Source organism: Macaca nemestrina, chromosome 5 (assembly GCF_043159975.1).
Source record: "Macaca nemestrina isolate mMacNem1 chromosome 5, mMacNem.hap1, whole genome shotgun sequence".
NCBI lineage: Eukaryota > Metazoa > Chordata > Mammalia > Primates > Cercopithecidae > Macaca > Macaca nemestrina.
In genome coordinates, this window is record NC_092129.1 from 130743923 (window position 1) to 130765311 (window position 21389).

General features: G+C 45.8%; 1 protein-coding gene across 1 annotated transcript in view; it reads left to right on the top strand.

Moving 5' to 3' along the window:
* LOC105490872 (PKHD1 ciliary IPT domain containing fibrocystin/polyductin) overlaps nt 1-21389 on the top strand; it is a 472028-nt gene that overhangs the window by 17568 nt on the left and 433071 nt on the right. Inside the window, 6 exon segments of the mRNA XM_071096950.1 lie at nt 660-730; nt 4139-4240; nt 13849-13944; nt 16212-16353; nt 18832-18946; nt 20236-20514. Of these exon segments, the coding sequence (XP_070953051.1) occupies nt 660-730; nt 4139-4240; nt 13849-13944; nt 16212-16353; nt 18832-18946; nt 20236-20514 (805 nt within the window).

Sequence of the window (21389 nt, forward strand, 5' to 3'; positions counted from 1 at the left end):
TGGTGCAGAATTTTGGAAATTAAATCTTAAGTAATTTCCAAGTACTGTAGGTTGAAAACTGTCACAAGTATCTTATAAGGAACATGGTTTCATGAAATACATTGTACCATCCAGGAAGTGCCTTCTTCAAAAGGGAAGGGGTCCACATTTCATCACACTTTGAAGTGACAAATCTGGATTCTGGATTTCTGAATCCTTACCTTACATTCTGTCCCTATATAATTTGACAAGTGTTTCTGTTAAAAGTGCAGGGTCTAGTTGATAATAATTGCATTGTAATGGCAGTGGCAATTATATATAGCTCTACAGCCCAAAGTATGGAGATTTTCTCTCGTTCTCATTTTGGAAGAAATAAAATTAATGTCTATTGAGTATTGATTATAGGCCAACTAAGGGCTAGGCCCTTTCACACTCATCATTTCATTGAACATTTGTGGCACTCTATGAAGCAGGCATTATTCCCATATGATAATTTTATATATCAGAAAACAACTTTGTCCCAGTAGTATTGTTCTCTAGTCATCCAAGGGAGCTGCTATTTCAACTGTTCTAAAGATCGATAGAAGGAAGATCCCAATCTTCCTTTCAGGCAGCTGACTAAAAAAAATGCAATCCCAGATGCTATTTTCATTCAAAACAGAACTTTGTCTTTTTCGAAGGTCAATGGTCCGCAAGAAGGCATGGCTGATCAGTGCTAAACAGGACCTTTTCCTATACCAGACACACTCAGGTACTATTCCCCTTTATGAAGTACCCCTTCCCTTGTGCGTCACTCAACGTTGGCCCCTCCTTCCCTATCTTTTGGCCATTTCTTGATGACCATTAACACCCAAAGCTATCCCTACAATCATAGACAGCCTTGTGGTTTTGGTTGAGATTAAATTGCTTGTATCCATGTCAGGTTTAGTTAATATATTAAAAGAGTCTTGATAATATACTTCTATACAAAGTCTATGGATATAAACTGAATAAAAGAAAGGAGAGTCTTGCTTTATTCTATGTTCTGAAAGTAAAAGAAAAAAGGTGGCACTTAAAAACTCTTAAAGCACATCTTTCCAGTTACTTCAACATCCATCTCTGAGCATTCATTCAACAATTTATGACTAATATTGACATTAAGCTGTTCTGTTACCATCTGATGAGTAAACCGTCATACTAAAAAAAAAGAATGTGAAAATTGGAAGCTTGCATGGAATTGTGAACTCAATTTGGTAGTAGAAAGCTGGCTACTAAAGAATACTTAGATTCTAGAATGGAATACAGTCACACAGCCACTGAAGAACTGTGTGAGGTAGGTTCAGACTCCGGAAGCAATCAAAATTTACCTTTGTCAAAAGTGCAAGATAATTCGCAGGCCATGGAGCAAATGTCATTTGCCCTCTAGATAGCCTAGTCCTGCAACAGCTGAATTTTCACCCTGATTTTTCCTTTCTTTAAACAGTATAACTCGTCTGTTTGGGGTAAGTTTGAAGAAGCGCCCAAGGTGATAGTGATAGTGATAGCTGCTACAGGAAGAATGTCAGACCTTGTTAAGTGCTTTACATAAAATCTCAATATTTATTTCACTGAACTATGAGATGGTTTAACATTAGCCCCATTTTACAGATGAGGAAACAGACTCAGATAAACAAGCATCTTTTCCAAAGCCAAAGGTTTTAGTGCTAGAATGTTTAGTTCCAATTCCAAATCTTATGTCCATAGCCAATATATGGTGGGAAGTACACTCTTCTTGCCACTCCACTCCAAGGTTTTTGTGAGCCTGCCCATCACTATCAAACCCTGGAATGATTGGTAGGCTGACAGGTATCCCTGACGACACAGTGCTTTTACATTTCCAGGGCCAATGTCTTCTTGGGATCAGGACTCACAGGCCAGAACTTCTTCACAGCAGAGGAGGCTGTAGGAAAAGAGGGTGTGGACAGTCATGAAGAGCCCTGGGCTGAGCTCCTCGGGGGCTGACATTCAATCACTAGTTGATCGTGGTTAAGCCTTTTAAGCTTTCTGAGCCTCAATTAAGCATCTCTAAAATGGACAAAGTGGTGCTTATCCTTCTTATGCCAAAAGTCGTCTAAAGAGGTAGAGGAGCAAGAATCTTGGAATTCATCCAAGATTTCTCTTTCTTCCTCCTATCCATATCCATTCAATCACAATTTCTGCCAGTTTTTATCTCTTATTTATGATGTATCTGTACAGCAACTGTCTGTTTCTGGACCCCATCACCTCTTGTGTTACATGCTGCAGTGGTTTCTAGAGGCCCCGACTTGCCCTCTGCCCCTTCAAGCCCCTCCCCCACATTCTCTACATCAAGCATATATCTGATGCATGGTTCCCTCCTACTCACCATCCTCTGATGGCTTGCTCTCCCCTACCAGAAATGGGCCAAACTTCTGACGTCCTCCTTGTCTGTTTCTCCAGCTCTATCTCTCTCTCTGTCATACTCCAGCAACACTTGCATGCACTATGCAATTTCTTCTCTCCATGCCCAGGCTATCTTTCCTTTTTAAATGCCCTCTCCTTCTCCTCTTCGCTAGGCCACTTCTAATTCATCCTTTAAGACTCAGATTAGTGTCATCTCTAAACATTTTCTTCTATACCTCAATACTCCCATCCTACTCCTAAACTTCTCGTTCTTTCATATACTCTCTCATTTCTCCAACCCAAGGTATTAAATGATAGTTTTGCACACCTGCTTTACGATGCTGATCTTCTTGAGGACAAGAACTAGTTTGTATTCATCTTTATATCCCTAGTATACCATATAATAGGTGCTCTGTGAATGTTGAAAAAAATTGTCAAATATCTACAACTACGTTAAAAGTTTAAGAACTTCATAAATTGTTTTGTCTTTGATCTGTGTAATTTTGAATGCATGACAAAAGAATGTGTTAATCTCCACATAAAGCTAATACAAAATTCCAGTGCTAGTGTAAAAAAAAAGAAATTTTAAAATAGTAGGTTAAAAGCAGGGGGTTATTATGATTAGTGGTGAATTTTGGTATCTGACTGTAAGGGATCAATCTTTGCCTCCATATGTCTCCTCTGCTTTGTCACATGGGAAAAAGCATTATAAAATAACCTCCTAAAATGTCTATTTTTCAGTGGTAACCATTCATCACTAGCCTTTCTACCTTCAGTTTACACAAATGTAACTCCTCTTTTCTCTGGAGGGAATGAATCTTAGAAATGTCAAAGCTTGATAATGGAGAGGAAAGAATGAGATAAAGCTAAATTCTGGGGACTATGTGTCATATTACTGCAGGCAATTTCTTTTCTTTTCTTTTTTATTTTATTTTTTCTTGAGACAGGGTCTCGCTCTGTCACTCAGGCTAGAGAGCAGTGGCGCCATCTCAGCTCAGTGCAACCTCCGTCTCCTGGGTTCAAGCAGTTCTCCTGTCTCAGCCTCCCAAGTGGCTGGGATTACAGGTGCACACCACGACACCCGGCTAATTTTTGTATTTTTAGTAGAGACGGGGTTTCACCATATCGGTCAGGTTGGTCTCGAACTCCTGACCTCAGGTGATCCACCTGCCACCCGCTTCAGCCTCCCAAACTTGTGGGATTACAGGCCTGAGCCACCACGCCTGGCTACCGTAGGCAGTTTTAAACAATCAGGAGCAGCATGAAAGAACTGGGTATGAGGTGTGAGGTGCATGTGGGGAAGGAGCATTCAGTGTGGGGAAGAATGGGAGGGTCCTAAAGACAGTGAAATTCATTCTCCTGCTTAGAGCGAATTACAGATTCATGTGGGTGAACTGAAGCCTTTCCCAGTGTACCCAAAGTTGATTCCTCCTTGTGTTGTAACTTATTGTTCCCTGACTTGTCAATATTGTCCTTGAGGTCAGGAGACAGATTTTCTGAGTAAACATCATGGTACCTAGGGGCTTTTGCTGATACCATGAACGACTCCACATTTCCCCTTCCTTTCAAATATTGATCCTGGATAATATATACTTCTGGTCTTTTTCTTATTATGTGCATTTTTAAACAGTTACTACTAGAAAAAAATTCAACTGTTGCTGAACTTAGAAAGTTAAAATAAGAAATAAATTATTAATGTACCCTATTATTATATGATTATCTGGGTCATATTCTGATCTATATTTGGAAGCTTACTTTTTTTTTTTTTAAACTCTTGCAGAAATATTATCTGTGTTTCCAGAAACTGGGAGCCTTGGGGGAAGAACGGACATCACAATTACAGGAGACTTCTTTGACAATTCTGCCCAAGTTACCATTGCAGGTAACTATGCTGAAATGGCTGAAAATAGTTCATAGTTTTAGATGCCCTAGGAGCTTATATGTCTGTATGGCATGAGGGATGCAGGAGGAAGCAAGCTTTGCCCCTTCTGACTTATCATGTTTGATAAGTCATGTGTTTGGTTGAGAACAGGTAGGATTTCGGTCCTGCAGTACATGGGTCACAGGAACAGAATGTCCTGCAGACACACTCACAATGCACAGGCAATTCAATTCCCTCAGGTACCCCATCTTGTGAGTGAAGAGAAAGAAAGAAATACAGCTGCTTCTTAACAAAGGTTTACTCCTACTAAAAACAGCCTCTCTCTTCACTCTCCCTTGTTAACTATCTTGATATAGACAAGCAGGAGTGGGTGGGCATTTGCTATACAGATTATTCTGGAAATCACCCGCACCCCAGACTTGGCAAACCCTTTTGTGGACCTTTCTAGAGCCTTGTGCTCTGCCAGGTCCTGTAGTAGGTGGGATGCTTCTGTAGTCGGTGGCACCAAGGGTGTCCTCACACTGTCATGTCACACTTATCTCCCATGCTCAGCCAAGTGGTTCAGTACCTCCTCAATGAAGAGCACTTCATTGCATGGCTTTCCTTCTGAATACTTCAAGCTGCCCTATCCTCTGCTGCTCTGCAATCTCTCTTTTCTCCTTCAATTGGGGTGACAACTTTTGCTATTCCATCTACACCCAGCCCTTTGCCTTAGAATAGGAGCCTGTCTACTTCAGTCTGGTCTTGCCATCACATCTCCCCACTGCCTCTCTCTCTCTCTCTCTGTATGTGTGTGTGTGTATATATATACAATTATATATACACACACATATACTGTTATGCCCAGACTGTTTGTTCCCCAAAGAAGACCACCAGAGTCCAGAGTCAAAGCCAAGCGGCAAGGATCTTTACTACAAGTTCGAACTTGGTCCCTCCTTTACACAGTATACAAGAGGGCCCCGAACAATGCGAGCGTTTGCTTTTTATAGCCCGAAAGTTGTAGGGGAACAAAGAAATTCCTGCGCTTTCAGTAACCTTGTACGGCTGTCTCCTTATCGGAGACTTTCCAGGTGGTGTTTGTACTGAGCTCAGGGAGTTTGAGAGATATATGGTGGTGGGATGGGAGGATGGGATGTGTTTGTGCTAGGCTCAGGGAGTTTTGAGCCCGGGGCTGAGGAATGTGCCCAGCTCCTTTCATTCCCCCCTTCTTTTCAGGTATCTTCAGAGCCAATCTTGGGTCTCATAAGTCTGATTCTGTTTCAGCGTTTACAGGTTGGTATTGGGCTCTGAGGACCATGAGTTGTATGGTGTCAAATCTCTCCCTAATAAATTGTAAAATTCTGTTAACAGCACAAGGTCCTACGGTAAGCAGAAATAGTAGACTTAGCAGGGGTCCAAGGAAGGGGGCTAACAGAGAAAACATAGAGGAATTCCACCATTGGTCTGCAGCTGAAGCAAACTGCCGTGTTTTTACTTCAGTGCTTAACTTGCGTAACTGTTGGACCCGGTCCTCTACAAGTCCTGATTCATTTATGTAGAAACAACAGTCTTCTTTTAGAAATATACATGTACCACCTTTTTCTGCAGTGAGGAGGTCTAGGGCCCTCCGGTTTTGCAAGGTTACCTGAGCTAGGGACGTGAGCTGCCGCTGAAGGGAGGCAAGGGACTCAGCCGACTCTTCCATAGCAACGGCAAATTGTTGGTATAACCTGTTACTTTCTATGAGGGTGTGACCTAGGGCTCCCCCCGCCAGTCCGGCCGCAATGAAGGATGCGGTGAGGGAGATTCCTGCAATGAGGGGGAGAAATATGGCTCGTGCAGGTCTTGGTCTAGGGTCTGGGTGAATAATAGCACTAGTCCAGTTACCGGTATACCCTAAGAACTCGCCAGCAGTTAGTAGAGTCAACCGGGGAACTAATGTGACAGGGAGACATAGTAGGTTATTAACAGAAGGACTAGGTAGGTTCTTAGATAAGGTTCCATTACACCAGAAGAATATGCCTGATGGAGCTCTTAAGGTAATATTAGGGGGCGTTGCAGTGATGCTGCAGAGGCTGGAATTGGTTCCTGAGAAACAGTAGGGAAACTTCTCCTGACTGGGGTTTAGGTATAGGGGCACGTTCAGGATAGGAGCATACGAGTGGTTTCGGAGGTTGTTAGCTTGGGCAAAGGTAGAGGGTCCCCATGGCAGAGGGACAGCTGTTAGCGGTGGACGCCCTAGAGTGGCGCACAGGAAGCAGCCAGACAGGCTATGAAGTCCTGTAAGGTTAGCAAGTTCTAGTCCTTCTTGTAATAACTTTAACCAGGAGAAAGGACGTAAGTCTTGTGTTAGTCTGTTTTCCTGTCGTTGGATATTCCCGTGGACCAGGGGCAGTACTTGCACTAGGCCTCGCCACAGATAGAGGTGACTGCTAGGCCATGTGGAGGAGGGGGAGTAGTATACAGCCCCATGTTGAGGTGTGGTCCAGCGGGAGTTCCAGGGGTCTCTAACTATCCATGTATATGGAAAGTCTTTATCCCGTCTACGATAGAAGGGCCATTTAGGGTCTAACTGTTTTCTCTCTCCCCAATAACGGGGCCTGTGGATGTTACAATAGTTATAAGGACAGCCAGCATTTTGGTGCCACCAATAGTGTTTACAATTGTATTTAGTCTGATCAAACTCAAAGCATATTATTGGTGTCATAGGTTTGGCTATTTGAAAACCGGTAAAATTTAGTAGAATTGGGCTGTTGCACCCTGAGGAAGGGCAATCAGCACTGGCCAATAATTTTCCGGGCTTATGAGGTTGCCCAGGGTGGGTTCGGTTTTCATAAAGCCAGAATCTCCAGACAAAGGGATTATGAGCTGGTTTTGTGATTTCTCCAGCGGCCACTAGGGCGACTAACATTAGGGTTAGACTATCTAACTGCATGTTTGCAGTGAGCTATGTTGTCGGCGCAGGGTGAGTTTTAAGGGGTTGTTCTTAGCTCTGTCCACAGTCCACGTGTCCGGTGCTTCAGCCGCCGCCGTGATTGGTCCCAGAAGATCAGAGGTTGGGTCCACTGGCTTGACGTGGGTGTAGTGGATCCACGATGCGATGCCTTCTACCTTCAGGGCGGTGGGTGTGGTTAGGAGTACCTGGAGTGGTCCTTTCCACCTGGGTTCTAGGGTCTCTTGTCGGTGTCGCTTGACCAGGACCCAGTCTCCCGGCTGGTATGGATGGGGTGTCGGCGGGGGACCGGTCTCATATAGTTCCTTCAGCTTGGGCCAGATTTCTTGATGAATTTTCTGCAAGGCTTGTAGGGAAAACAAGAGTTCAGAGACATTTTCTGTTTCGGACTTGAGCAGATCATCTTTTAGGCTGGGAACTAAGGGTGGGGGTCTGCCATACATAATTTCATAAGGAGTAAGGCCTAGTCTGTAAGGGGTGTTACGGGCCCGGAACAGAGCGTAGGGGAGAAGGACTACCCAATTAGCGCCAGTCTCCATAGTCAATTTAGTTAAGGTCTCTTTTAAGGTCCGATTCATTCTCTCTACCTGTCCTGAACTCTGGGGCCTGTAAGCGCAGTGTAGTTTCCAATTTGCCCCAAGGATGGAAGCCAAATCCTGACTTACCTTAGCGACGAAGGCCGGCCCATTATCTGACCCTATCTGGACGGGGAAGCCATACCTGGGGAGGATATCTTCCAGGATTTTCTTTGCTACAACCTGAGCAGTCTCTTTCTTGGTGGGGAATGCTTCAGTCCACCCTGAAAAAGTGTCTACAAAGACAAGTAAGTACCGATACCCGTATTTTCCTGGCTTTATCTCAGTAAAATCTACTTCCCAGTAGATACCGGGCCTGGTTCCCCTGAGCCTTGTTCCCGTTGCAGCCTGGGATTGGGGGTAGGCGTTGTTAAGCTGGCAGACTTTGCAACTTGTCACGATGTTGCTGGCCATCTCGGCTGTATGTCTGAATTTGAGCTTAGAGCGTCTGATCAGGTCTATCATCCGCCGAGCACCCAGGTGGGTGGTTCGGTGGATGTGTTCTAACACTTGTTGTCCTAATTTTTCTGGTAGGATGGTTTGGTCATTAGTATCAGTCCACCACCCATTCTGGATCTGTTTCAGGGGAAGCTTTTCAATCCACTGGAGATCTTGTTCTGAATAATCAGGGAAATATGGCAAGTCCCGGGGGCCCGGGTCAGGGAGCTGGAGTGCAAGGAGTTGGCTGGGAGCCTTCGCCACCTTTCTTGCAGTTTGGTCCGCTAGAAAGTTGCCTTGAGCAGTTGGAGTAGTTAGTTTCTGATGCCCTGGGCAATGCACAATGGCTAACTTTTCTGGCCTCCATAGGGCTGTTAGCAGGGCTAGGATTTCTTGCTTGTTTTTTATTTCTTTTCCTTCAGCCGTTAGTAACCCCCGCTCCCTGTAAATGGCCCCATGTATATGCGCTGTTGCAAAAGCATATCGGCTGTCTGTATATACCGTCAGCTTTTTCCCCGCCCCTAAGGTAAGAGCTTGGGTGAGCGCTATTAATTCGGCCTTCTGGGCCGATGTCCCCGGGGGCAGGGGTTCCGCCCAGATTACCTTAGTCTCTGAAGTCACTGCCGCTCCAGCGTACCTCTGGCCCTGATGCATGAAGCTGCTCCCATCAGTGAACCAGACGAGGTCGGCGTCAGGAAGTGGGCGATCCTGCAGGTCTTCTCGAACTCCGTGCACCTGAGCTAGTATCTCGGTGCAGTCATGGAGTGGGGCGTCCAGGTCCGGGTTGGGCAGCAGCGAGGCAGGGTTTAAGGTCGTTGGGGGCAGGAAAGTTATCCTGAGAGGATTTAGTAGTAATCCTTGGTAGTGGGTGAGTCGGGCGTTACTCATCCATCGATTGGGTGGCTGTTTGAGTACACCTTCGATGGCATGTGGGGTAACGACCCGCAATTCTTGCCCCATGACAAGCTTATCAGCATCCTGCACCATCAGAGCCGTGGCTGCAATCATTCGGAGACAAGGGGGCCACCCGGCAGCCACTGGGTCTAACTTCTTTGACAGGTAGGCAACTGGCCTCCGCCAGGGGCCTAAGTTTTGAGTTATTACTGCCTTAGCGATACCTTTATTTTCATCTATGTATAAGTGGAAGGGCTTGGTAACATCAGGTAGTCCTAGTGCAGGCGCGGAGAGTAGGGCAGTTTTAATCTGTTGGAAAGCCGACTCGGCTTCGTCTGTCCACTTAAATGGCTGCTGCCCCCGTGTTGCCTGATATAGGGGTTTAGCCAGTTCTGCGAACCCAAGTATCCATAGTCTGCAAAACCCCGCTGACCCCAGGAATTCCCTCACTTGTCGGGTGGATTGCGGCCTGGGGATCTGCAGAACAGTTTGTTTTCGGGCGTCTGTTAACCAGCGCTGCCCTTCTTTAAGCAGGTATCCTAGGTATGTTACCTCTGATTTACAGATTTGAGCTTTCTTTGCTGAGGCTCGGTATCCTAGATTTCCCAGAGCTTGTAAGAGACCTTTGGTCCCTTGGATGCAAGCTTCTTGGGTCTCAGCAGCAATCAGGAGGTCATCAACATACTGTAGTAAGGTTATTTCAGGGTGTTTGCGTCGGTACTCACCCAGGTCTTCATGGAGGGCCTCATCGAACAGGGTAGGAGAGTTTTTGAATCCTTGCGGCAGTCTGGTCCATGTCAGTTGGCCACTTATGCCTCTATCAGGGTCATTCCACTCGAAGGCGAAGAGCTTTTGGCTCTGAGGGGCTAAAGGCAAACTGAAGAAAGCATCTTTTAAATCTAAAACAGTGTACCATTGATGTTTAGGGTTTAGGGTGCTTAGGAGGGTATATGGGTTAGGCACAGTTGGGTGTATGTCCACAACTCTCTTATTGATTTCTCTTAAGTCTTGTACAGGTCTGTATTCTCCACTATTAGGTTTTCGTACCGGCAACAATGGAGTATTCCAGGGTGAGTGACATGAGCAGAGGATTCCTTGGTCAAGGAGCCGGCGGATATGCGGGGCAATTCCTTTCTTGGCCTCTAGGGGCATCGGGTATTGGCGTACCCGCACGGGGTCTGCCCCAGGTTTAAGTTCAACAAATAAAGCAGGACGGTGTTTTGCTAGTCCTAAGCCCCCCGTTTCCGCCCAAGCTTCTGGATATTGCTGGAGCCAGGTTGCTATGTCCTGGTCAGGGGCCGGTTGCTCCTGGTGGAGCCGGTACTCATCTTCTAGGGTTATAGTTAGGACGGACACGGGTTGATTGTGGGAGTTGGTCACGATGGGCCCCTCAGGGAGGAAATGGATCTGTGCTCCCATTTTAGTTAGCAGGTCTCTCCCTAATAGGGGACAGGGGCTCTCAGGGATAACCAGGAAAGAATGGGTTACATTCTTGGCTCCGAGGTTTACTGTTCTTTGTGTTGTCCATGGGTATTTCTTAACTCCTGTGGCCCCTTGTACCCACGAGGACTTGGAGGATAATTTTCCATTAGTTTTAACTAAGACTGAGTGCTGTGCTCCCGTATCGACCAAGAACTGGACTGGGGACCCCTCCACTTGCAAAGTTACCCTAGGTTCGGGGAGGGGATCCGAACCCCGTCTTCCCTAGTCTTCATTTTGAGTGACTAGTACGGGTGTAGACCTAGGGGGTCCCTGTCCTCGTTGTTTCTTTTTGGGGCAGTCTCTTACCCAGTGGCCAGCCTCCTTGCAGTAGGCACATTGGTCTTTTTTCAGATTATCATGCCTGGGGGGCCGCCTGGGTTGGGTGTACTCTGGCTGTAGATGCTCTTTCTGTACTACTGCTGCCAGGACCTTGGTCATTTTTTCAGTGGCCTTAAATTGCCTTTCTTCTGGAGTATCTCTGTTATTGTAAACCCGCTGGGCTATCTGAAGGAGGTCCTGAATCCGCTTTCCTTCCAAGTCTTCTAATTTCTGGAGTTTTCTTTTAATATCTGGGGCTGCCTGATTTACGAATGACATTACAATAGCTGCCTGACTCCCTGGAGCCTCTGGATCTATGGGGGTGTACTGTCTAAAAGCTTCCATTAATCTTTCTAAGTAGGTGGCTGGGCTCTCTGTCTTTTCTTGCAGAATAGAATATACTTTAGCCAAATTAGTGGGCTTGCGAGCAGCTGCCCGGAGACCTGCCATTAGAGTCTGGCGATAAAGGCGTAGCCGTCCCCTACCTTCTGCCGTATTGTAGTCCCATGCCGGCCTGGTCAGAGGAAAGGTCGCGTTTATGAGGTCGGGGTTGGCAGTCGGTTGACCGTCGTCCCCCGGGACCAGCTTTCTAGCTTCTACCTGTATTCTCTCTCGCTCTTCCGTGGTAAACAAGATTCGGAGGAGCTGCTGACAATCGTCCCAAGTGGGCTGGTGGGTGAACATGACACTATCCAGTAAAGACAGTAAATCTTTGGGGTTGTCTGAAAACCGAGCACTCTGAGTCTTCCAGTTATACAGATCACTGGTGGAGAATGGCCAGTACTGGAGCCTGGGGATTCCTGTGTCATCTGGGGGTCCTATTTCCCGGAGGGGTAAAGCCACCGTGGAGTCAGGCGGCTGGGGGGGGCTAGTCCGCAAAGTGCGCCCTCGCGTCCGCCCCGCCGGCCCCTCAAAGTTACTTTCTCTTTCAGCAGGCCCGTGAGTGGCGGCCGCCTCCTCTCCGCCTGCTCTCTCCCGCGACTCAGCCCGAGGGGCCGGAACCTGGGGCCCAGAGGGGTACGGAGGGGGTTCTGTGAACAGTGGGTCCCCGCTATCAGGTAGAACAGGATGGGAGGGGGCAGTTGGTTGCTTGGTTTTTAGTGGTCGAGCAACCAGTGCCTTAGAGGGTTCAGAGGCTAATTGGAAAGGGGACAGCCAAGGAGGCGGGTTTTCAACAAGGTCCTGCCATATGAGGATGTATGGGATTTGGTCTAAGTGGCCCGCATGTCCAGGTAGGAAAATCTTGGATTTTACCCTAGTGATGACAGCAAGTCGGAAGGTCCCTTCGGGTGGCCACCCCACATCAAAGGCAGGCCACTCGGAGCGACACAGAGTAATTAGCTTTCCTTTCCTGATTTCCATACCAAGATCATGGCCCCTTGCTCTAACTTCTTTGAAATTATTTGTAAGGAGAGATAGAGGAGTACTCTGGGTATTGCCCATCCTGTAACGATTTGTAGTCCTTTCCTGTAAAGGAATGTGGGTTAGAATCCCAATAGAGGAAATCTGATCTGACTTATTACTGATAGCTAGCCGGGAGTGCGGCGCCGGAAGCCGGGAGCCGGGGGACCGGGGCCGGAAGTGTGGCACCGGAAGCCGGGGAGCCCGGGGACCGGGGCCGGAAGTGTGGCACCGGAAGCCGGGGAGCCCCGGGACCGGGGCCGGAAGTGTGGCACCGGAAGCCGGGAGCCCGGGGACCGGGGCCGGAAGTGTGGCGCCGGAAGCCGGGAGCCCGGGGACCGGGCCGGAAGTGTGGCGCCGGAAGCCGGGAGCCCGGGGACCGGGCCGGGAGCGCGCCGGAAGCCGGGAACCCGGGGACCGGGCCGGAAGCGTGCGCCGGAAGCCGGGAGCCCGGGGACCGGGGCCGCGAGCGCGCGCCGGAAGCCGGGAGCCCGGGGACCGGGGCCGCGAGCGTGCGCCGGAAGCCGGGAGCCCGGGGACCGGGGCAATTCAGACAGCAGGCGCGCACCCGGGGACCGGGGCAATTCAGACGGCAGGCGCGCACCCGGGGACCGGGGCAATTCAGACGGCAGGCGCGCACCCGGGGACCGGGGCAATTCAGACGGCAGGCGCGCACCCGGGGACCGGGGCAATTCAGACGGCAGGCGCGCACCCGGGGACCGGGGCAATTCAGACGGCAGGCGCGCACCCGGGGACCGGGGCAATTCAGACGGCAGGCGCGCACCCGGGGACCGGGGCAATTCAGACGGCAGGCGCGCACCCGGGGACCGGGGCAATTCAGACTGTTGCCCGGATCGCGAACCCGCTCCGGCAACTCAGATCGCAATTTAAATCAGAAGAGAGCCAGGGGACGTCTCCCACCGGTCTCCACTGGCTGTCCTATAGCGCGTCCGCCAGGACTGTGCCAGCCTCAGTTTCAGACCTCGCGAGTCAGAGATTCAGATTCAGAACAGACACACAGACACAGACAGACAAACGGAGACGAGCCAGCTCACCTATCAGTAGATCGATCCTAGCAGATCCGTTGACCAGGGGTCTGGTGGGCTTGGGGAATCCCGGACGAGCCCCCAGATGTTATGCCCAGACTGTTTGTTCCCCAAAGAAGACCACCAGAGTCCAGAGTCAAAGCCAAGCGGCAAGGATCTTTACTACAAGTTCGAACTTGGTCCCTCCTTTACACAGTATACAAGAGGGCCCCGAACAATGCGAGCGTTTGCTTTTTATAGCCCGAAAGTTGTAGGGGAACAAAGAAATTCCTGCGCTTTCAGTAACCTTGTACGGCTGTCTCCTTATCGGAGACTTTCCAGGTGGTGTTTGTACTGAGCTCAGGGAGTTTGAGAGATATATGGTGGTGGGATGGGAGGATGGGATGTGTTTGTGCTAGGCTCAGGGAGTTTTGAGCCCGGGGCTGAGGAATGTGCCCAGCTCCTTTCAATACATGTATATGTGTATGTATACCTATACACACATATACACACACATACATAAATTTCTTTAATTCCCTTTAGGCATTCCATGTGATATTAGACATGTGTCTCCCAGGAAGATTGAGTGCACCACTCGGGCTCCAGGCAAAGATACGAGGCTCACCACCCCTCAGCCAGGTAAGGAAGCCACCAGGGCTGTTCAATAAACTCTGTATATCTTTAATCATGAGGGGCTGATGAGTAGAAATAAAAGGGTTTGAATTCTGTCTCATCTACTTGACTGGCTAACTCATTGAGCCCTGGGTCCACGATACCATTGTCAAGGCTCTCCTTTCAGGAAGGCTCTTAGTTTTATTCAGCTGCTTAGTGACACTGCACTTCTAGCCCCAGCCGGCTGTATGACCAGTGCCGTCCAGAAGAGACCATGGTCTAGAAAGCATAACTGCCCTCAAGATATTGTTATAGCTACTGGAGGAAACCCCCAAACTGCCCGCCTTCATTCAATGGGTCAGTTGCATGTCCACTGGCTGAGAAGACAGGAGCATTAGCGTGTGCTCGGCTATGCTCAAAACAACAGCATTAGACAAGGCCGGAGAGTGGGGCACAATGGGATGTATTTAAATATGAATTTTTCTCCCCTGTGGGTATCTGTCTGCTGCTTTGAGAAACAGGGATGTATTGTGATGTTGCCACCAGGTTATGCCTGAACTGGGCAGAAATGGAGGAGAAAAGGCAGCTTCCAGCTGTCCTTCTGTATTTAAAGTGTCCACCCCACAGCAGCAAATTAAGAGCACAACACTGGAACACTTTTCTGCTGAGCATTAGAACTGAAGACTCAAGTGTAGTGAGGGATGAAGGGCAGTTGGTGTGTTACCCAGCTCAGAACCACAGGCTGACTTAGTGGTTAAACTACAGGCAGCGAGAGTCAACTCTAGAGGCATAGCACCTACAAGGAAAGTTGCCCAGCAGGGGAAAAAAAACCTTTCTAAAGAAAGGGCATTCAGGTATGAAAATGCATGCAAAGTTTTGGCTTGAGAATTCTCCAGCTCCCAGATCTGCAGTTTTTACTCAGGGAAAGCTCCCATCCAAGGAAACAAAACTACTGAAACAAGTAATCGAGATAATGTGTGTTTCCTGTCAGGAAATAGAGTCTGCTCCCTTTTTGGGTATTTCCTGCTTTAGCTACTTGGGTAGTGGTAGGATAATTTCCTGAATGCAGCTGGTTTTGACAGTTAGTGATGTCCTTTATGAAGGGCTTTTGAAGTTTCTTCCACAGAAGCTGGGCAAATTACTACGGAAACCAATTGTTCTCAACCAGGGGCGATGTTGCCCCTCAGGGCACACGTAGCAATGTGTGGAAACCTGTTTGGCTGTTAGACCGGAGGTGGTGGTGGTGGTGATACTGACATCTAGTGGGCAGAGGCCAGGAAGGCTGCTAGACATTCTGCAATGCATAGGACACGCCCTCACAACAGTTACTCAGCCTAAAATATCAATAGTGCTGAGGTTGAGAAATCCTGGTTTAAAGTAATATTTTCAAAATACGCTCTTACTTTTCTATTTATTCCTTATCCACCTCTCCCTTTTAGGAGTTATTGAGGAACAACAGTATTAGTTTAAAATAATAATTACCATAATTACCTTTATTGAGCACTTATCGTATTCCAGGCTCTTTGAGTATATATTTTCCCTTAGTCCTAGTGTATTCTTGCTATTTTATTATTGGTCCTATTTTGATGCATGAGAAAAAATGAAGATGCAAGGACATCAAGGAATTTGCTCAAAGCAACACTTCTAGCTGTGATTCCAGAGTTTTACCCTTAGCCCAAGTTAGTATTCAATATTGATTGTACCTGTGCCTTTGGCCTCGGAGTTTGCTTAATACAAAATATAAATTAATATGATATCATTTAAAATATCACATAATAGCAGCATGACACATATTTGGCTCTGTGTGCAGGTCTACAAATTGAGGCCATGACACTTGAGAAACTTAAGGATTGCCAATGTTATGGGAAAAAAAGGACTTTAGAGAATTGAATTTCCCTGCTGAACTGGGCCTTAAAAGATGCTGAAGCCCACTTCCGGCTTTGGGAAGCACAAAGGCAAGCCACGCCACAAGCACACAATCATATTGTCCTCCTTTTATTCAGCCTCAGCTTCTGTTTGCTCATTCACATTTTCTCCAGGACTTGGTTCTCTTCTCTAGGCACTCTTGCTAAAAAGGCTAACTCCTACGCCAGGGAATGTTTACTGCTTTCCGAAACATTTGTATTTCATATTAACTACAGAACCTTTCATAGAACTACTCTGTCTGACTCTAGGTTGACTCACCTTTACAGGTAGCATCTGGGTCATCTTTCACCTTGTAATTTGAAATAAAGTAGTTCCCCAATTTGGGAAGGTGTGCCCTGTGATGTTTATGATGTCTACATGTCTTACAGGCAATCGAGGGCTTCTTTTTGAAGTTGGAGATGCTGTTGAGGGATTGGAACTGACTGAAGCCACCCCAGGGTACAGGTGGCAGATTGTCCCTAATGCCAGTTCTCCATTTGGGTTTTGGTCAAAGGAAGGACAACCTTTCAGGTATGTTGTAGGAAAAGTGGGAGTCCTCATCAAAAGCATCTTTACTAACATAGGTGAGGCTAGGAGACAGATAAGGAAGGCATCGAGATTTCCAGGAATTTATAACACCAGCCAATTCAACAACAACAGAGTTTGACCGTATTCTCAATCAGTGTTGGTCATGCTAGTGCGGGGACAAATTTTGATCAATATGTAAAATTTGTATTTTCCACAACTTAGTTTACAATCTATTTTGGAGATGATTATCAACTAGAATATTGAGCTGAGCCAGGAGACTTGAAAAACAGCAGGGTAAAACATGCTTTAGGTACCTGGTTAAGAGGTAAAACTAACATCTGGTTGACGCCAAAGAAAGATCCAAGAATATGCCCTTTGGGTACATAAGGGAGCAAAGTCTAGGCAGCATACTGTAGGAACAACCTTCCAGTGCTGAAGGTCAACCCAATGGCCCTTGTAGAGCAGAGGAAACTCTTGCGGGTTCTGTGAGACATTGTTTTCAGTAGTAGTAATGGCGTCATGACTATAATTTTCCGTTTAATGGTGTGTAATTCCTTCAGTCTTTTTAGTCCCTTCAAGGATGTAGCCAAAATTTCTAGTATTCTAAAGTAAGCTTAAAAATATAAAAGCTTGAAAATTGCCTAGACATACTGTTTCCTTAGTGTGTTCTCAGTGTATATGTTGAAGGGTGGATCCTTTACTGAATGATGGCTCTCTTTTCCCTTTGAAATCCTTCTTAGAGAGGATGGCTGTGACTCCTGAGTGTGAATTTCAGCCAGTCTGTGACCTCCTCCAAGTATTTTACCATTTTATTAGGTTGGTGCAAAAGTAATTGCGGTTTTTACCATTGAAAGTAATGGCAAACACTGCAATTATTTTTGTACCAATCTAATAGATTTCAACTCAATTTGAAATGAAAAGCTTAGAGAATTTTTAGGCATTGAATAAGCCAAGTAGGGTTGGTAATCTGTGAGCAGTGTCTCCTGAAGCCTTGCTTACTAGGTACTTAACCATGAGTTTATGGTTTTAAAGTGGCAGTTAAGGCTGGATGCTATGGCTTGAGTCTTTAATCCCATCTACTTGGGAGGCTGAGGCAGGAGGATCACTGGAGTCTAGGAGTTTGAAACTAGGCCTTGTCTCTAAAAAGTAAAAAATAAAAAAATTAGCCAGGTGTGGTGGTGTGCACCTGTAGTCCTAGCTACTTGAGAGGCTGAAGTGGAGAACTGTTTGAGCTCAGGAGTCAGGGGCTGCAGTGAGCCATGATCACACCACTGCACTCCAGCGTGGGCAACAGAGTGAGACTCCGTCTTTAAACAAAGAAACAAATAAACAAAAATGTGGCAGTTAATTTGTGGTCCATTGTAGCACCTAATAATTCACCTTTATCACAGTTTTTAATGACCATTTAATAATGTTCAAAGGTAAATCTTTCAGCTACATTTGGTGTATTTGGGAGTGTTAAGGAGTGAGTCAGCCTACCCCAAAAGGCAAAAGAACATTTTGACTTCTACAGTAGGTCTTGTAGGGTATGTCCCTTTAACTGCCGTTTCGAGGAACCACAGGTCAGGTAGTAACTAATTTTCCATTCCCTCTCTCATTAATCTCTTTAAAATCTAAAAATTTTAAATTAAAAAATTAGAATATTTATTTATTTATTGGTAAGTTTATGTAATTATACTGATGGATCTTTAAAATACTTATTTTTGAAGCTATTTTAGGTATAAAATTCTCTCAAAAATAAAGATAATGTATATACATTAAAGCAAAATTTAAAAACATCTTTATATTGGTCATCTGAAGATTTAAGAAAATAGCATATCAGAAAATATTCTCGGTATTTATTTGGGCAGTCTAATTAGTTCCTTAACTATGTCTGCCTATAATATTAGATTGCTGGAATTTAGATATTAAAAATATGATCTTTTAAAAAATGTTTTATGAAATTGCCTGTAATCTTCTTCAAAGCTGCATTTGATGGGTTTTAATTTGAAATTCTTGACATTTTGAATTGACTCTTATCTGTGGATCATAATATTTTTAATTAGAAAAATACTCTTTGCAGGTGTTGCGGTTGCTGGTAAGCTCAGAGCAAACTCTAATAAGCAATCTGTCTTTATTTCTAATAATAAGAATCATATTTACTATAGATTGAGCTTCTACCATGATCCAGGGCCTGCAATAGCTGTGGTAGGTGGTTTTATCAGCTAAGTCTCCATATAGCTGTGTGCTGTGGCTACAACTTTCCCAAACATGACACGACAGCAAGGGGATTTGTGTCCAGTGTAGAGATGTATTGGGCTATTGAGACTAGGCAGCTACTATATCTCTTTCTAGAATATTCTGGACAATCATGTGGCATAAGAATCAGGTTGTTCTTCTTCATTACTATAAAAGAGGACAAAGTACAAGGGCAACTATTTGTTGGCTCAGTGATTCAGCCTTGGTTACTCTTGCTTGACTCTATGTTCTTCCGCTTTACAGAGCACGGCTCAGTGGGTTCTTTGTGGCTCCAGAGACAAATAATTACACTTTCTGGATTCAGGCAGACAGCCAAGCTTCCTTGCATTTCAGTTGGTCAGAGGAACCAAGGACCAAGGTATTCACTGTCTTCTTATTTTCCTTTTCTCTGTTGCCAGTCCTATACCCATGAAGAAAGAAAGAATCAAAGTTAAGGCTCTCTGTTTTACAGATAGTTTTAACATGCCATTGGATGATCAGGAACTTTAATTGTTGAAAAAGAATTTGGTTGAATGTGAACCTACTATTTATTGAGCACTCACTGTAAGCCAAATGTTATGCTACATCTTTTACAGAACTTGTCTCTAGTTCTCACTGCATCTCTGCAAAATGTATGTATATATGCATATATATATTATGTATGAGTTTGTGTGTATACACACATATATACCTAAAGACATGTGTATGTATCTTTTCCACATGAAGAAATTGAGGCTTAAAAAGATTGTGTGGGCCAGGCGTGGTGGCTCATGCCTGTAATCCTAGTGCTTTGGGAGGCTGAGGCAGGCAGATCACTTGAGCCCAGGAGTTTGAGACCATCCTGGGCAACATGAAAAAACCCCGTCTCTATTAAAAACACAAAAATTAGCCAGGCATGGTGGTGCATGCCTGTAGTCCCAACTACTTGAGGGGTTGAGGCAGGAGGATCACCTGAGCCTTGGGCAGTCGTGGCTGCCACTGCACTCCAGTCTGGGCAACAGAGTGAGACCTTGTCTCAAAAAAAAAAAAAAAAAAAAAAAGAAAGAAAGAAAGATTGTGTGCCCAATCCACTTGGATAGCAAAAAGGCACATTCAGGATTCAACCCTAAATTTACCTGACTCCAAAACTTGTGCCTTTTCCACTAATTTTGGGTGGAGATGTAGGCAGCTATATGTAGGAATTCCCCATCAACATTGAAGGATAAGAAAAGATGCCTTTAACAGCAGCCAAAATGCAGTTATGCCGTTGACAAAGAATCACAATATTTTCCTCAAATTATTACTATGTTTCTCTGAAATTGGTTTGCTAGTTGGTTGGAGAAATGTCATAGATTTTGATGTGATCAAGTCATTCCAGGTCTCTGAAGGGCTTAATACTACCTTCTCCATAGTGTCATGTAATCCTAGGGTTTAGGTTGGTTGTTCCTTCTGTGAACATGGCCCATCTACTCTCATTTGAGTACTACTCAATTGAAAGAGATGATAGACAGGTAGATAGAGAGCTGGAGAAGCGTAAATAACCACATGGCTGAGGTAACTGGGTTAATGTGTTAAAAGGCAGATCAGTTCAAAACTCTCTTGTTAGTAGCAGTTCAGACACTTAGTGTTTGAGAAAGAGATGCCTGGAAGCTTCATAGTGTTGATCATGATATGCTTATTTGGGCACAGGTGAAAGTGGCCTCCATCAGCGTTGGCACTGCTGACTGGTTTGACTTCTGGGAGCAGAATAGAGATGAAGGGACCTGGCAGCAAAAGACTCCCAAGTTGGAGCTGTTGGGTGGAGCCAAGTACTACCTGGAAGCAGAGCATCATGGGATAGCCCCAAGCAGGGGGATGAGGATTGGTGTCCAGATTCACAACACCTGGCTGAATCCTGATGTGGTCACTACTTACCTCCGGGAGAAGCACCAGATCCGAGCCCGAGCCCAGAGACTTCCAGAAGTACAGGTCTGTGTGTCTTCCCAGTCGCATGGAGCTGAACTCTGGAAGGAATAAAGTCCCGCATAGCCGGAGCACTGACTGGGAGCCTGGGGACCTGAGGGGTCGTTATAACCTTCCTGTCAAAGAAGTAGGATATCTGTCTAACAGCATTGTGAAGATGTTTACAAACATGTGATGTCTTATTCCTGAGATTATCTTACTCATTGAGTTAGTTTTAGGAATTTAAGTTCCAAGTAAGTCTTCTTTTAGAAACTTATTTCCCAGAAAAGAGACAAGGTCCTCTAAAAGTCTTCTTTGAAAAGGTCATGTCCTTTGGGTCTCTCAGCTGTGCCCCATATTTTCATTGAACAGTTTTTATGTATTATAGTTTTTGTTGTTCACTTTTTGGTATACAAAGACAAATCAATATGAACTCTGCCTTCTAAAGCTTACAGTCTAATAGTAAAACATGTACACAAATAACCATAGAACAAAGTAGAAAGTAACAAGTGATTTAAGAGATTAAAAGCTGGCCGGGTATGGTGGCTCATGCCTGTAACTCCAGCACTTTGGGAGGCCAAGGCGGGCTGATCACAAGGTCAGGAGATTGAGACCGTCCTGGCCAACATGATGAAACCCCTTCTCTACTAAAAATACAAAATTTAGCTGGGCGTGGTGGCACGTGCCTATAATGGCAGCTACGTGGGAGGCCGAGGCAGGAGAATTGCTTGAACCAGGGAGTCGGAGGCTGCAGTGAGCCGAGATCATGCCAAAGTATTCTGGCCTGGTGACAGAGTGAGAGTCCGTCTAAAAAAAAAAAAAAAAAGCTTCATAGAACTTACTCCATAGCAAAAGTATAATGTGCCCTATACAGAATGTGTTGGAAACAAAGCAGAGACTGC